At 40.4% G+C, this 16,906-nt stretch overlaps 1 protein-coding gene across 1 annotated transcript; it reads right to left on the reverse strand.

Annotated features, from left to right (window-relative positions):
* Positions 1 to 1,328: 1,328 nt before the first annotated feature.
* Positions 1,329 to 16,881, reverse strand: LOC138962625 (solute carrier family 35 member F2-like). Its single transcript, XM_070334518.1, has 9 exons — positions 16,763 to 16,881; positions 15,418 to 15,600; positions 11,520 to 11,626; positions 10,350 to 10,549; positions 9,532 to 9,697; positions 8,721 to 8,877; positions 7,243 to 7,298; positions 4,446 to 4,600; positions 1,329 to 2,249 (listed from the first exon to the last, which is right to left on the reverse strand). Exons 2-9 carry the CDS (start codon positions 15,567 to 15,569, stop codon positions 2,076 to 2,078), a joined length of 1,167 nt encoding a protein of 388 aa, XP_070190619.1. The 5' UTR covers positions 15,570 to 15,600; positions 16,763 to 16,881; the 3' UTR covers positions 1,329 to 2,075.
* Between the last annotated feature and the right edge of the window lie 25 nt (positions 16,882 to 16,906).

Consider the following 16,906-nt stretch of genomic DNA (forward strand, 5'->3'; position numbering starts at 1 on the left):
TGATCTGACAAAGGGAAGTAAGGGCTCTTAACAATAGTAACTGCAAGTGATGCACAAAGTTACACACATTTTCATTTCAATGATTCCTAAGGTGCCTTGAGATTTGTTCTGCATAACTCTCACCAACTGTTGTGGTCTATATCTTGAGCACTTAGTTACTTCCCTTTGTTTTGTAGACGCTGTCCATTACTGACACAACTAAAGCTGGCTATGCCCACCCCATGCACAACATCACTGTTGCGGGACCTACGGTCAGATGGCAGACTACATAAAAAAGATATTCTTGGATGACTGTGGTTTACCACAAAGAGAAATTACTTCAGCATCTTTTAACAGTATAGACATAGGTATCTGTCAATGTCGAATAAATCTTAAACCTGCATTTCTTTTATATGATAATTATAAGAAATGCCAAGCAGATCAGGGTATGACAAAAAATAACAGCCACAAAATCCCCAATTCATGTCATTCCTAGCTCTGGTTAACAAGAGATCTTTGTGTTCTGAGTTTGAAAAACAATAATATGCTTCAAGTCTTTCACTTACTCAATACCTATGTTTGAAACAGTTCTGCCACTGGAATCCAACAGTCGTTATGCTTTAACTGCTGCTCACAATTCCCTCATATAAAATCTGCGTCTTTAATAGCACTTGCTAAACTTCAGCTGTTCAGAAAGACCATGCAGGTTTGTTCTAAATACAACAGATTAAAATAGTAAAACATTTCAATGAATTCTTTCAACAATAAAAAAAGGTATATTATTTGCCTGAATTAAAAACAGTTGCCACATTTCAAACAAATACAAGATGCACTTAAAACCTGACATTATAATTACTTTTATAACAAATTCTAGATACAAAAATGTATTTAAAATGATCACAGCATTATGAAAAGAATGGCATAACATTGCGAAGAATTGTTCTTGCTGTGGTAAAAACTAATATAAGATTCCCTTTCATGAAAACTAGCTACTTTATAAAATTGTTCTATGGCAAACATTTAGATCATAACCAAAATAGAGGACTTGCCCAATACCATGGTACGGGAGCTCTCCAGTCACCAAGTTAGAGTTGGCTGCGGGCAACTTTTACAACACACTTAGACCTGGCTTCTCTGATCAGGCTCACATTATTGTTTTTTTGTCACCTTTGAACAGTGTACATTTATTAAAATTATTATTCGCCTTTCACCAATTCCTAATCAGTTACCCCACCATTAAATAAGTTTACTTTCTAGTTTAATACAGTATCTAAGTACAATAGCAGCTTATTTTGTGTAGCACCCTTCTTCCCCCTCTCTGGACCCCTCCCTCCCAATCACACACCCTTCTTCCCCCTCTCTGGACCCCTCCCTCCCAATCACAGTCTTTTCACGCTACCCAGGTGTGCAAGTCCTTTGGTGTATTCAGCCACCTGCAATTCTGGCACAACGACTAAGGTAGTGTACGTGTCATGGAGGATCCCTGCGCCTTGAGTCCGAGTCTGGAGATACGCGCGCGATATAAGACTTCATATATATGGAGGTGTCACAGGGGTGGTACATGGATAATGTCCAAACATAAAGTTGACCTGTATCCAGCCTGGATTTGAACCGGAGACCAGAGGCTCACAAGCCCAGTGCTCTCTACGAACTGAGCTACCACACCCCCTCTTTTCTTATTTCTCCTTCCTGAGCTATGTTCCGTTTCTCCCTCCCTCCCAGACACAACACCACCCTGTGGATAAGACGCTGGCACCCCAAGAGGAAGGGGGTGGAACCCGAATCCCGGCCCCTTCTTGGTGGGTTAAGGGTGAAGATTTTTCAGATCTTTCAGGTCAACTCGTGTGCAGACCTGCTAGCGCCTTATCCCCCTTCCCGTGTATACGCAAGCACAAGACCAAATTCGCACAGTAAAGATCCTGTAATCCATGTCAGAGTTAGGTGGGTTATAGACACACGAAACTACTAAGCATGCAAGCGGTGTATGGCTGCCTAGATGCCGCGGCGGGGTAAAAAGGGCCATACACGTAAAAACTGTGGGAGTTTCAGCCCATGACCGAAGAAGACGAAGAAGAAGAACGTCATTTTCACCACCATCATCTTGGCTCAGGTGAACTGTCTTGAGACGCTGACACAATCTGAGGATGTTGAGCGCCGTGAGGCGGTGAGGATGTCTGAATTTCCTGGCAGGCACTCTCCACTGGTCTGGCAGAGTAGATGGCGATCCCCAGCATCACCAGGAAAAAGGCCACGATGTAAAGCACTTGAAACTGCAAAGAACAAATGTGTTACAGTGGATCCCCTCTAAAAGGCTCTTTTATGACCTCCAAAAATTCCCCCCGCGGGTTAGGGGGAAGAATTTACCCCATGCTCCCCAGCATGTCGTAAGAGGCGACTAACAGATTATGTTTCTCCTTTTACCCTTGTTAAGTGTTTCTTGTATAGAATATAGTCAATCTTTGTAAAGATTTTAGTCAAGCAGTATGTAAGAAATGTTTCTTGTATAGAATATAGTCAATGTTTGTAAAGATTTTAGTCAAGCAGTATGTAAGAAATGTTAAGTCCTTTGTACTGGAAACTTGCATTCTCCCAGTAAGGTAATATGCTGTACTACGTTGCAAGCCCCTGGAGCAAATTTTTGATTAGTGCTTTTGTGAACAAGAAACAATTGACAAGTGGCTCTATCCCATCTTCCCCCTTTCCCCGTCGCGATATAACCCTTCGTGGTTGAAAACGACGTTAAACACCAAATAAAGAAAGAAAGAAAGAAAGAAAGAAACCTCCAAAAATCTGAGGAAATCAGGTCTTGAAAATGTCTAAATTCTTAGTAAATGTGATACGGTTTAGTGTTGTTAGTTTTAAGTGCAATCCTTAATTCTTAGTAAATGTGATACGGTTTAGTGTTGTTAGTTTTAAGCACAATCCTTAATTCTTAGTAAATGTGATACGGTTTAGTGTTGTTAGTTTTAAGTGCAATCCAAAATTCTTAGTAAATGTGATGTATTTTATGTCTGTGATCGCCTGACACTGCATGGCAATTTTCCTTGTTTTTATAAGGACAGTAAAATAGTGAGTCTTGAGGGAGTCTTAAAATAGAGGTAAATTTACAGAGGATCTAGGACATCAAAAAACAACATCTGTAAAAGCAAGGTCTTAAAAGGGGGGGGGGGGGGGGGGGGGGGGGTGTTAAATTGAAGGTATTTGAACCTACATGTGAAGTCAGCATATGTGTCTGTTTCAATAGATTCCCTTAAATCCCTCTACCCCTGCCTGAAGAACCAGTTATAGCTCTTCAGAATCAATACATTGCATTACTAAAATTCACATCAGCAGTAATTTAATAAATAAAAAATAACACATAAGACATGACATACGACACATGTTGACATGGTACTACCTGGCTTCTGTCTAAATGACCAGTGATTAAAATTTCTCCAGAAAAAAACCAAGCAAAAAACAGAGCACCACAAAACTGTCGGCCACTGAATCCCCTACTCGCCAGCCAAAGCTATTCAAAATCATTATCTACTCCCAAAACCACTGAATTACTTTATTACTAAATTACTTTATTACTGAATTACTTCTTTTTTTTACAAATCACTGAATTACTTTATTTACAAATCACTGAATTACTTTATTACTAAATTACTTTATTACTGAATTACTTTTTTTCTTTTACAAATCACTGAATTACTTTATTTACAAATTACTTTATTACTAAATTACTTTATTATTATTTTTTTTTACAAATCACCGAATTACTAATTTACAAATCACTGAATTACTTTATTACTAAATTACTTTATTACTGAATTACTTTTTTTTCAAATCACTGAATTACTTTATTACAAAACTAGATGAATACCCGCTTCGCCGGGTAGCCGGCTTCGCCGAATACCCGGCTTTGCCGGGTGAGTGGCGCACCGTACGCCGGCCCGGGTGAGTGGTTGACGCCACACGAAGGAAGGGAGATAAACGCGCAAAACACTGGAGAAGATAAGGAAGAGTAATACCCGGCTTCGCCGGGATGAAAGCGTTGTGGACAGTGACCTTCTAAAAATAGTAACGGGAATATGGATTGAGCGTTGAGGACAGTGACCTTCTAAAAATAGTCACGGGAATACGGATTGACGCCACACGAAGGAAGGGAGATAAACGCAAAACACTGGAGAAGATAAGGAAGAGTTACTGGGAATGGATCTGGGAAGATGAACAGAAAAACCAAAATCGGTTCAGCGCTGCGCGCCGAGAGCACGTGTTGAAAATTCTTATCGACCAGGTTGTGTCCGGGGTGTACCTGAATATGCCCACCAAATTTGAAGCAGATCCATCAAGAACTTTGGCCGTGCATCGCGAACACACACACACACACACACACACACACACACACACACACACAGACATACAGACACAAGTCGTATATATATATAGATTACTGAATTACACCACGCCCAAGGGCTTCTCACCTGGTAGTGAAAGAGAAAAAGGCCAAAGAGGAGGGCATAAAAGTCTGCCGTGAGGATAGAAATGTTGACTGTTGTGGCACTGGTTTGCTGAATTGCCAATGTCATGGTCACGTAGATCAGGAATAAACATGCCACGTAACCCAGCCAAGGCACCCCTGAAATTACGGATTCAAAAAAATCTACAATAAAAAACAAACAACTCTTCTCAACATATTAAGAAAAAGGTGTTCCAAAAAGTTGCAGTAGAAGTACTCACACGCTCTCCACAATGTAAGAAAAACTGAATGGCGTGATAAAAACGGTCATACACGTAAAAAAATACACTTGCGCAAAAAAAAATGAGTGAAAAGAAGAAGTAAGAACAAAATATATTCCGAACAGTAAAAGGCATTTCAAAGTTATTGAAAATAACTCAAGACAGTTGCAGTAAAGAAAGTCTTTCCATATACATGTATGAGAAGAGCTGCACCAGTGATTAAACCTTGCTAACCAACCTCCAGTCTACTGTGCTCGACATCATTCGTCCTCCTCACTGTCCCATATGTCGTCGTCGTCCTTGAATTTTGTCACCAAAAACACATATTTTTGGGCGGCCTTACCATGACGTAACTCAATTCTTGGCGATTTTGATGTTTTTGTCCTTTAGACTAAGTAAATCCTTCTCCATGAGAAATATTCTCTAAACTATGATGGACAATACATGATTTAACATTCTTTTATCCCCGAGTACGCTAGTACAAGGGCTCAGCAGACTTTAATTGTGTGTCTGTGTGTCTTTCTCCACTTAACAGCTTATTGCTGGGAAACTACTGGGCGCAGTTCGTTCAAAAGTTGATACACTAACTTGATAATAGGTCCGATTGATCATATTAAAACTTCATAATGTTACCTGGGACCTAAATGCGAAATAAACCACAAAAACGACTTGGCCGTAGGAGGAGTTCACACCAGCGGGGCAACACGCAGCCATTGACCTGATAGAACAGCCGAACGCGTCACACAAAAATACGTCATGACAAAGTTACACGCAAAGCGAAAGAGACTTTGACATCATTTACTTTTGTTCGGAATTTTCCGTCTGTTCCTAGCTTGTCAGTGAAGACCTGACGTGAGTAAGCTTACCCAAAACGTCTTTGTTCTCTATTCTCATTGCAGCTGTGAAATAATCAGTCTTGTGTCTCGGTCGTGTAGGTACAGAGTTTGCTTCTGCAATCATTGTGTTCGTGTTGATGACGGCTTCATAAGACAAAATAATAAGCGAATCTATCGCGAGGAAGACGCTTATGTACAAATCACCGAACCCAACCCATTTTTTGTGTGCATTTTTCTGAAGAATAAACTGCATGTGGTTAATTTCATCCGTTTAATGCTTGTCGAAACATATCTGATCACAGATGAGGTCGCAGTTTGTAGGTTGAATCTATGAATTGGCCAGAGATAGATCTGCATTTCTGGTCAGAAACCAACATTCACACCACAGACATTCCAAACATTTATATTTATTGAGCGAGCCAGTCTGAAGAGTACTCGGGTCCAGCGCGAGCGTTTTTTTTTCTTTCTATCCATACCAGGTACAAATATACACACTATTTCATATTAAAAATAATCAGTTTGGGCCTGCTCAAGAGCTGAATGAGGTTCGCCAAAATTCCAGGACGACGTCGATATGTTAAACTGAGCATAACAATGTCAAATGTTTACAAAGTCTGCAAATCAATGACATTTTTAGGACAAAACAAGAAGGGCAAAGCCCATACGACTCACATGCTTGACCTTGACCTTTACATGACCTTGACCTTCAGGGTAAAGGTCAAATAACTAAACCTAGCAATGACATCATACACTAAGAACTGCTTTACACATTTTTCCTACCAAAATACATGTGACCTTGACCCAAGGTCAAGGTCATCCAAGGTCATGCAACACAAAGCTGTTAATTCAAGACATAGGAAGTACAATGGTGCTTATTGGCTCTTTCTACCATGAGATATGGTCACTTTTAGTGGTTCACTACCTTATTTTGGTCACATTTCATAAGGGTCAAAGTGACCTTGACCTTGATCATATGTGACCAAATGTGTCTCATGATGAAAGCATAACATGTGCCCCACATAATTTTTAAGTTTGAAACAGTTATCTTCCATAGTTCAGGGTCAAGGTCACTTCAAAATATGTATACAATCCAACTTTGAAGAGCTCCTGTGACCTTGACCTTGAAGCAAGGTAAACCAAAAGATGGGGCTTACTTTGCCCTATATATCATATATAGGTGAGGTATTAAATCTCAAAAACTTCAGAGAAAATGCGAAAATGTGAAAAATGGTCGTTTTTAAGACAACAATTACGGCCCCTGTGACCTTGAACTTGAAGTGAGGTCAAGTTGCCGCACATGTTTTTTGAGATCTTGTAACCATACACCATCAGGCCACATCAGGTGTTGATAGACTTAATAGTGTCCAAGAAAATCCAACGTTAAAGTTTTCCGGACGGACGCCGGGACGGACGGACGGACGGACGACTCGGGTGAGTACATAGACTCACTTTTGCTTCGCATGTGAGTCAAAATCCACAATAATCACAAAATGGATGAAAATTGCTTTTTAAATCACGTAAAGAACATGAAAATCAAATACATAAGTATAATTCGATTAAGATTGACAAGAACAAAAGGTGTACTTACATATCTTAGACGAAGATAAGTCTAATTTTGCAACTTCATCTCTCTCGAGTAGAATACTGCAAGTACAGAAACAGTTCACATTCGATTAAGATTGACAAGAACAAAAGGTGTACTTACATATCTTAGACGAAGATAAGTCTAATTTTGCAACTTCATCTCTCTCGAGTAGAATACTGCAAGTACAGAAACAGTTCATATTTCAACATGGTTTCCTGTTGAAACCTTCAGCCTTTTCTTTTATATCCATAAATAGGCATAAAACACAAAATGAGACAAATGTAAAAAAATTAGATGCACTATAAAAGCCATAATATTCAAGCTAATAAAGTTAGGTACAGAAATGGTCTGCAATTTTTTCTCTCCTTTACACACACACACACACATTCTTGTAAAAAAAAACATCAACAGGGGTGGGACTCTCTTGTGATGAAAAAAGAGGAAATCCCTTTTTTCTAGGGGGTTCAGGGGCATGCTCCCCCGAATTTTGTTTAAATGGTACATTAATATCTGTGCAATCTGGTGCATTCTGAGACTAAAATTCAACTCGTTTGGATCGGGTAAAAAAGACATTCTCCACACTCCCCACAAACAAGAAGAGCAAACGCTCGATCGAGTCACTTTCGCAGTTCTGAATATTATATGAGGCATCAGATGGACAGGAAGAAATTGCTATTCACAACACAATGAGTCACGTTCACATAAAATTTGAGCCCGGTCACTTTTATAGTTTCCGAGAAAAGCCCAACGTTAAGTTGTGTGTTGCCGAACAGAAAAGGCTAGTTATCTCCCTTGTTTTTCTGATAACGTTCGTAAAAGGCTACAGATGTAAATACTTTGATGTAAAGAATAATCCTACAAAGTTTCAATCACATCCGATGAACTTTGTCAAAGATATAAAATGTCTAATTTTTCCTTTGACGCTGACCTGTGACCTTGAAAAAGGTCAAAGGTCAACGAAACCATCGTTAAAGTGTAGAGGTCATTGGAGGTCACGACTAAACAAAATATGAGCCCGATCGCTTTGATAGTTTCCGAGAAAAGTCCAACGTCAAGGTGGTGTCTACGGACGGCCGGCCGGACAGACTAACACTGACCGATTACATAGAGTCACTTTTTCTCAAGTGACTCAAAAAAAACCCAAAAAACCAACCAAACAAAAAAAAAACCTTTCACACAACCATGGTAACATTGTAATGGTGCATACTTACGTAATGAACCATGTATCCATAATCCAATACTGGCAAGTGACGCCCCAATGCATTGAAGCTCAAAATGACTATTAGTTATCAGGAGTTTTCAGTCAGCACAATTTAACTCTCAAGCCTCCAGTGTTCTGTTCCATCTTCACTTCTCTCCATATCATTCAGTCAACAAGTTATAGATACTGTGATGAAATGGGACGCGGAAAAATAGATTACTCCAGCGGAATTCGTAAGTTGTGTCCGCGGAAATCCGCGGAAAAGTCCCACCCCTGCATCAAGTAACACACACACACACACACACACACACACACACACACACACACGCACACACACACACACACACACACACACACACACACACACATAGCAAATAGCAAAAGGGTGGACACTCACAACTGTACACCACTGATAAAACTGCCAAACAGTCCAATCATGCCAAGGAAGTCGACACGGGGGAAATGCTTGACCACAAACTCCTGCCCGACATTGGACACTCCATACAAGGCAGCCCCTCCAATCACCAGAAAGTCTCCCAGCGCTCTGTTGCTGCCTGGAAATCACACACTAGAAGTTCAGAGTGTTTAGTATACATATATGTGAGCAGTTTTATGCAAAAATAACTAATATGAAGCACTGGGTTTCTTTTTAAGCCTGGAAGACAAAAGCACTGGTTTGTGTATGTGATGTGTCAATGCTTTTCGTTATGAATGTGAGTCAATTGCCTTTATAACTATTAATGTAAGAATAATGTAAGAATAACAATGAGAAAAGAAGCTTGTACACACTATCACAGTGGAAACAATCATCAATCAATATGAAGCTTATATAGCGCGTATTCCGTGGGTACAGTTCTAAGCGCTTGTCGAAGAGTTGTCAACACAGGACTAACAAAGAAACTAACATCTACAGACGGACACAAACCCTATCACACACTAGCAAACCCTGATAAACATACAACAAACAACTGTTTAACAACAATGTACACATCATATGTCCCAGATGGAAATTCACACAGACACACTCATGTACAATCAATACTACCAAGAACAATAGCACGAACTCCCCCAAAATCGGCTTATGCTGCCTGAATGGCGGGGTAAAACAGTCAGACACGTGTGTCTGTGAGTGAACGTGGGAGTTTCAGCCCATGAACGAAGAACAACAATCGCATGAACAGTCTTGACCAATAACAAAATCTACTGACCCCCTGTATCATCATCATTCCTCCCAGACGTAACATCAGCAACGACCAGCCCCGCCAGTCCCCCCAGGCTGACCCCCACCCCCACCAGGTGCAACCATCCGTAGCGTGTCTTGAGCAGCCAGCGTGACAACACCATCACCACCACAATGCTGAAGCAGTCCAGCACCTACACAAAATCAGCATCATCACAATGTTGTTCTCGGGCCTCAGCTTTCCGTCATTTATGCATATTTTGTTTTGCATCTGATGCATTGTTCTGACTCCAGGATGATCGATAAAGTTTTGACACACCGGATGTCTTTTTGACAAAACCATTTTCTGTGCCGAAAAAAAAAATGCACAGAACTCTTGACTGTGCAAACTTTTTAGATAGACGGACACTGACTCAGAGACACAAGTAGATTCTTGCAATCCTGAGAGAAAGACAGAGAAGTAACAGTAAAGAAATAGGAGGAAGAGCGAAGAAGGAGAGAGAGGCCTGTATATTTCAAGTACGGTGGAAACCGCCTCTTAAGCCCCCCTGATTTGAGACTCCCTCCTTCTGAGGACCCTGTTTTCTCACATATTCTGCTCATAACCTCAGTTAATGTACCCACATAAAGACTCCCTCCTTCTGAGGACCCTGTTTTCTCACATATTCTGCTCATAACCTCAGTTAATGTACCCACATAAAGACTCCCTCCTTCTGAGGACCCTGTTTTCTCACATATTCTGCTCGTAACCTCAGTTAATGTACCCACATAAAGACTCCCTCCACTTTAAGACCTGGTTTTCTAGAGGTCTTAAAAGGGGGGTTCCACTGTAAACACAGATCTCACCTGTACGCTGGTGATGGTAGTGTAACTGTAAGCCTTGACCACCAAGTAGTTAGCCTCAACATCAATCAGCGCCAGAATGGCATACTTCCAGCCATCCTGTCGCAGCATGATACCTAGATGGCGCCCCTCCGTGTCGCGTCGGCATGCCAGCATCACGGTGAAGACCACACAAAGCAGTACATAGTTTAGGAAACTCTGAGCTGAAATGAAACAGAAAACATTGTGATGCTTGCACGGTAGTGAATATTTACAACTTACGTAATCATTTTTGGCTCACGAAGTGTAGCCTATGCGATCGTAACTTTGTCTGTCTGTGCGTTTGTGCGTGCGTGTGTGTGTGCGTGTGTGTGTGCGTGTGTGTGTATGTCTGTGGTAGAAACTTTAACATTTCCGAGTCTATGTGTGAGTGGTTATCCAAGACTATGGATAAAGCTCGCATAAGATTACGTCACGGTCAAAAGTGTTTGACGTCAATTAATGCATCATGACGGCATGCCTCCCTGTAGTCTTTCTCTCTCGCGTGGTGTGTGTGGTCTCGGTCATTGTTATTTTGAGCGGGCCGAGACTATTTGGCAGTCGTGTCCCTGTAAGTAGGCTACATGCAGACACAGACAGATCTAGATCTAGTGTCTCTCTTTCTTGCACAGTGTCACCTAAGCTTACTGTGTGTGTGGGTGTGTATGTGTGACGGAGTGATTGAGTTTGTGTTACTGTTTGTCTATTTCTTACGTGAGCCTTGAAGGCTTCGCCTCTTGTTTTATGCATGGGATTCCAAGTCTTTTTGAAGAATTAATCATACGAATGTACTTATCCAGATTTGAGATACTGCACACCTAAGCTTCAAAAGTGTTTCATTGAGCTTGCAAGCTGTGATCTCCCGCCAGGTATCAGACCAGTTTATTAGTCAACGAAAAGAAAGATTGACAGGCAAACAGACTGTCGTACATGCTCTTTGTTTTGCTTCAAACACAGCGAGAGCTTGGAACATCCAAGTCTTCGCAGCTCTCGCGAGATATCCATTCCACATGCTTTACTTCAAACGTTGCAAGAGCTTGGAATATCAATAGAGAATATTGACATGCAGAAATATCAAGCTATACAGAAGCAGAAAAACTGATTTCAACCAGATTTCAAAATAAAAAGAAAAGAAAGACACACAGTGGGACCCACCTGTTGGAGTGTGTACCCCTTCCTTTTGCAGCAATCCGCTAAACACAGCTGTTCCACACAGAAACAGGGACACCATCTGACCCAGGAGCAATGCCTTCAGAAACTCTCTGTTCAAAGAATGGAGCACACTTTAAAATAAAATAAAAAGAAGAGGAACCAAAACAACATGACATACTGATGAAGCGCTATTGCTCTGAAAGTTGCATTTGCTCCCACAGACTTGACAGAAAACATACTCATGATCTGTGAAAATGTATTGTTCATTTATTTCTTAATCTTGTTACTCTGTCTCTTTCCAATCCCAGCCCAGTTTCCATTAAAGGCACAGTAAGCCTCCCGTAAACCATCACAGAGCTCCCCGAGCGTCTACATACAGTACAAGCATACTTCCATTTGAACGCTCACCGAACGGGAACATCCTGGCAGCTTTCTGTCGAACGTGAGAAATTTTCAAAGAATTTATTTTCGTGGACTTGCTCCTCTACAACAATGGCGCCTCGTTTTGGTGCTGGACGGCTGTTATGAATATTCAATACCGGAAATCACGCCCGGACAGTAAGCCTCCCGTAAACCATCACAGATACTGTCAAGCTTTTACACACAGTACAAACACCCTTCCATTTGAACGCTCACCAAACGGGAACATCCTAGGTGCCTTACGTAAAGAGCGAGCAATTTTTTTGGACCCATCCTGAACTCAGGTCAAACATGAGTTACTTCCCTTCTGGTCTCATTCTATCGATGTAAACTGGCGATAGCCGTGGATCGATGATTATCAAAATGTTTTTGGACCGTGGTGCGTTTTTGCGCTAGACTTAACTTTTAAAATCTAAATAATAAATTGACAGCTTGTTACACAAACATTCTTTAATCATGAAAGAATTCTTTTTTCATCAAGACAAGATCAGTACAATTCGAAGTTGTGAAAGTTTGAAAAAAGAAAAGCCCGGAAGCAGGGTCACGCAAGGGTCGTAGCAGACGACGGTTTATGCATATCGCCGTTCCTCTCAACAGTCAAAAGCCATCGCTAGAGTTCTTGTGAACCACAGCCGTTTGTTTCGTGCATAAAAACGTGCTATTGTAAATAAGCTCACATCGAGTCGCATTCAAATGACTTAAACTGACGACTACATTGTGAAAAAGGGAAACTGGACCACACGGGTTCACGATGGCTCAGGGGTAAGATAAACCACGCAAAAATAAATTCTTTGAAAATTGTTCGCTCTTTACGGAGGGCACCTAGGATGTTCTCAATCAGTGAGTGTTTAAATGAAAAGGTGTTTGTACTGTGTGTAAAAGCCTGACCGTATCTGTGATGGTTTACGGGAGGCTTACTGTGCCTTTAATCTAGCAGCGCAGATGGGGAAAGTCAAGGGGACATAACTCGCACAAGTTCCGGCCAATAAAAAGCCACAAGCCTGGGTAAAACAAAACAACGTCACTTTCAAAAGTGTGTGCCACAGTGTAACTATGTTTTGGCAATTAGTGAATTATACGACCAACAAACAAACACATTTCAACTGCCTTTACCTAATTTTTGATGTCTTTTCGCCAAAAACATATTTTTGTGTGTGTGTACATATCAGGGGTCGACACTAACTTATTTGGCCTGGGGCCACACTGGCCCCAGAGATGGAAATTGCTGGGGCGGAAAACAAAAATCTGGGGCCCACTCTCAGTATTCACGTGCGGCAATGCATTGTCTGTTTTTCTTCATCGTACTGAAGCCAGGGAAATTCTTTCAACCATTTGACATTGAAATTATGTTGGCTGCATCGGTCTCCTTTTTACATTTAGTCAAGTTATGACTAAATGTTTTAACATAGAGGGGGGAATCGAGACGAGGGTCGTGGTGTATGTGTGTGTGTGTGTGTGTGTGTGCGTGTAGAGCGATTCAGACCAAACTACTGGATCGATCTTTATGAAATTTGACATGAAAGTTCCTGGGTATGATATCCCCATACGTTTTTTTCTTTTTTTGGATAAATGTCTTTGATGACGTCATATCCGGCTTTTCGTGAAAGTTGAGGCGGCACTGTCACGCCCTCATTTTTCAACCAAATTGGTTGAAATTTTGGTCAAGTATTGTTCGACGAAGCCCGGACTTCGGTATTGCATTTCAGCGTGGTGGCTTAAAAATTAATTAATGACTTTGGTCATTAAAAAATCTGAAAATTGTAAAAAAAAAATAAAAATTTATAAAACGATCCAAATTTACGTTTATCTTATTCTCCATCATTTGCTGATTCCAAAAACATATAAATATGTTATATTCGGATTAAAAACAAGCTCTGAAAATTAAATATATAAAAATTATTATCAAAATTAAATTGTCCAAATCAATTTAAAAACACTTTCATCTTATTCCTTGTCCTTTCCTGATTCCAAAAACATATAGATATGATATGTTTGGATTAAAAACACGCTCAGAAAGTTAAAACAAAGAGAGGTACAGAAAAGCGTGCTATCCTTCTTAGCGCAACTACTACCCCGCTCTTCTTGTCAATTTCACTGCCTTTGCCATGAGCGGTGGACTGACGATGCTACGAGTATACGGTCTTGCTGCGTTGCATTGCGCTCCGTTTCATTCTGTGAGTTCGACAGCTACTTGACTAAATGTTGTATTTTCGCCTTACGCGACTTGTTACATTTAGTCAAGTTATGACTAAATGTTTTAACATCGAGGGGGGAATCGAGACGAGGGTCGTGGTGTATGTGTTTGTGTATGTGTGTGTGTGTGTGTGTGTGTAGAGCGATTCAGACCAAACTACTGGACCGATCTTTATGAAATTTGACATGAAAGTTCCTGGGTATGATATCCCCATACGTTTTTTTCTTTTTTTGGATAAATGTCTTTGATGACGTCATATCCGGCTTTTCGTGAAAGTTGAGGCGGCACTGTCACGCCCTCATTTTTCAACCAAATTGGTTGAAATTTTGGTCAAGTATTGTTCGACGAAGCCCGGACTTCGGTATTGCATTTCAGCGTGGTGGCTTAAAAATTAATTAATGACTTTTGTCATTAAAAATCTGAAAATTGTAAAAAAAATATTTCTTTTATAAAACGATCCAAATTTACGTTCATCTTATTCTCCATCATTTGCTGATTCCAAAAACATATAAATATGTTATATTTGGATTAAAAACAAGCTCTGAAAATTAAATATATAAAAATTATTTTCAAAATTAAATTGTCGAAATCAATTTAAAAACACTTTCATCTTATTCCTTGTTGGTTCCTGATTCCAAAAACATATAGATATGATATGTTTGGATTAAAAACACGCTCAGAAAGTTAAAACGAAGAGAGGTACAGAAAAGCGTGCTATCCTTCTTAGCGCAACTACTACCCCGCTCTTCTTGTCAATTTCACTGCCTTTGCTATGAGCGGTGGACTGACGATGCTACGAGTATACGGTCTTGCTGCGTTCCGTTTCATTCTGTGAGTTCGACAGCTACTTGACTAAATGTTGTATTTTCGCCTTACGCGACTTGTTTCGTTTCTCTCCACCCTGTTCTTCATCTTCATTTCCATGTCTTTTTACACCAGGGATGTGTCGCCACATTTTGCGTTTGGCATTTGAAGGCGATACTTATCTCTCATGCTAAATAGCACAATCTGGGAGTTATTTCCCTTGCGGCATTGTCCTTCGACGATTTCAATGTTTTTTTTTCTTGACTGCGGCATGGATCGTAACGCACATTTCAGTGACGATTTTGACTGGCGATTTTTAGTGATTGGCTCTGGCATTGGAATTTTCGGTTTGTCATTGTCAGTTGGAATTTATCCTGGGGCGGAGTTGGCCCCAAGCTTCGGCAATGTTTGGGGCGGAACACAAAACTCTGGGGCGTTCCGCCCCCCGCCCCCGCTAGTGTCGAACCCTGCATATAGCCTTACCTTGAACAGAAAAGCAGTTTAATTCTTGCAACCACACCCTGCGTTTTGCTCTTGAAGGCAAGCAGCCTTTCTGACTCTGGGTCTGGCCTCTGAACAGTAGGGAATGCTTCTTCATCATCCGAGTCAGGCCCAATATGCTCATAGGTACTCATCTTGTTCTGGTGGACCCACTCTCAGCTTCAGCTGAATGAGAAAATGATAATTTCCTAGTAACAATTATGACTTAAGGTGAAACATCATGCAGTTAGGCCAAAAAAAAAATAGGTCTGTTTACGGTAACCCGACCGACCCTAGTTTTTTCGCGCGACCATAGACTTTTTTTTGGCATTTGGAAAAAAAAAAAAAAAAAAAATCTTGTTTTTTTGGCAAAATAACGTAAAAATATGGTTTTTTGGGAAAAAAAAAAAAAAAAAAAAAAAAAAATCCCGACCTACCGACCCTATTTTTTTGGCCTATGTTACCGTAAACAGACCTTTTTTTTTTTTTGGCCTTATATATATTATCCAGAGCCTTATTCTTGTGCTCACCGTTCCACATCCCACCTCAATCCTAAAAGCTTTCTCCCCTTCTCCCTCTCTCTCTTAAAAGATCAGGTTCTGCATTGGTAAAGCTTTATAATCTATAAAACAAACTTCTGGCATTTAATATCCCTATATTATTACTAAATATATGTATGACTATGAGGTTACCAGTCACACTCAATGAACCTTGATCGTAATGTTCAGTCTTCTTTCAGTGTGCGACATCACAATTCACAGCCACGAGGTTATTTCTGTAGGCCCTAGATACCTAACGTCCAATTCTGTGATAATATTTCATCATTGCTTGATATTCATAATGCATTTTGAAATGTCTTTTTAATTGTTTGACATGTTAATTATGTAAATTGTAATTTGTATTTTAATTAACTTAACTTCTATTTCTTCTTGTTATTAATCGAGTTACCCTCAATGGGCGAGGGCTGGATGAAAAAAAGCATGTTTACATTGCTTATTCTGTTACCCTCGATAAATAAAGTTCAATTCAATTCAATATCATGTGTCCTCAATTAACTGCTCTCTTACAAGTTACATGTATTCTTTCACCCACTCCCCACCCCACCCCCTTCATAACACACACAAAGGTGACTAATTCTGTGTGGATCTATCATCCTGGTCATTATTTTTCCACTGATTAGTATCTGCTGGCACTGCACACAATTGTACGCACAGTGTGGTGAAAAATCAGCTTGTGTTTGCATTGATCAGCTGATTGCTAGGCAAAAATGGATTGCGCATTCTACCCCACATCAGATCACTTTAAAAACAGTTAAGCAAGATTTACGGATCATTAAACCTTCACTCACTCCGAGTAACCTACTTGGTTGAATATCGCATCACATCATCAGCACTAAGGACCACAAAATCGTCTCCTGTGTTCAAACGAAAAGACAGCCGTGGCCATTGCACAAGCAGAGTTTGTGAGAGTAACAACCCCTGCATCACGGACA

The sequence above is a fragment of the Littorina saxatilis genome, linkage group LG3, assembly GCF_037325665.1.
Source record: "Littorina saxatilis isolate snail1 linkage group LG3, US_GU_Lsax_2.0, whole genome shotgun sequence".
Lineage (NCBI taxonomy): Eukaryota > Metazoa > Mollusca > Gastropoda > Littorinimorpha > Littorinidae > Littorina > Littorina saxatilis.

What these genes read in the sequence shown, in the direction of transcription:
- LOC138962625 (XM_070334518.1), bottom strand. Translation starts at nt 15,569, where the DNA reads ATGAGTACCTATGAGCATATTGGGCCTGACTCGGATGATGAAGAAGCA. An exon ending in GAATGATGATGATACAGGGG is followed by an intron (nt 8,878 to 9,531) that starts GTCAGTAGATTT and finishes TGTGATTTCCAG; the next exon opens with GCAGCAACAGAGCGCTGGGA. An exon ending in TTTTTCTCTTTCACTACCAG is followed by an intron (nt 2,250 to 4,445) that starts GTGAGAAGCCCT and finishes TGTTCTTTGCAG; the next exon opens with TTTCAAGTGCTTTACATCGT.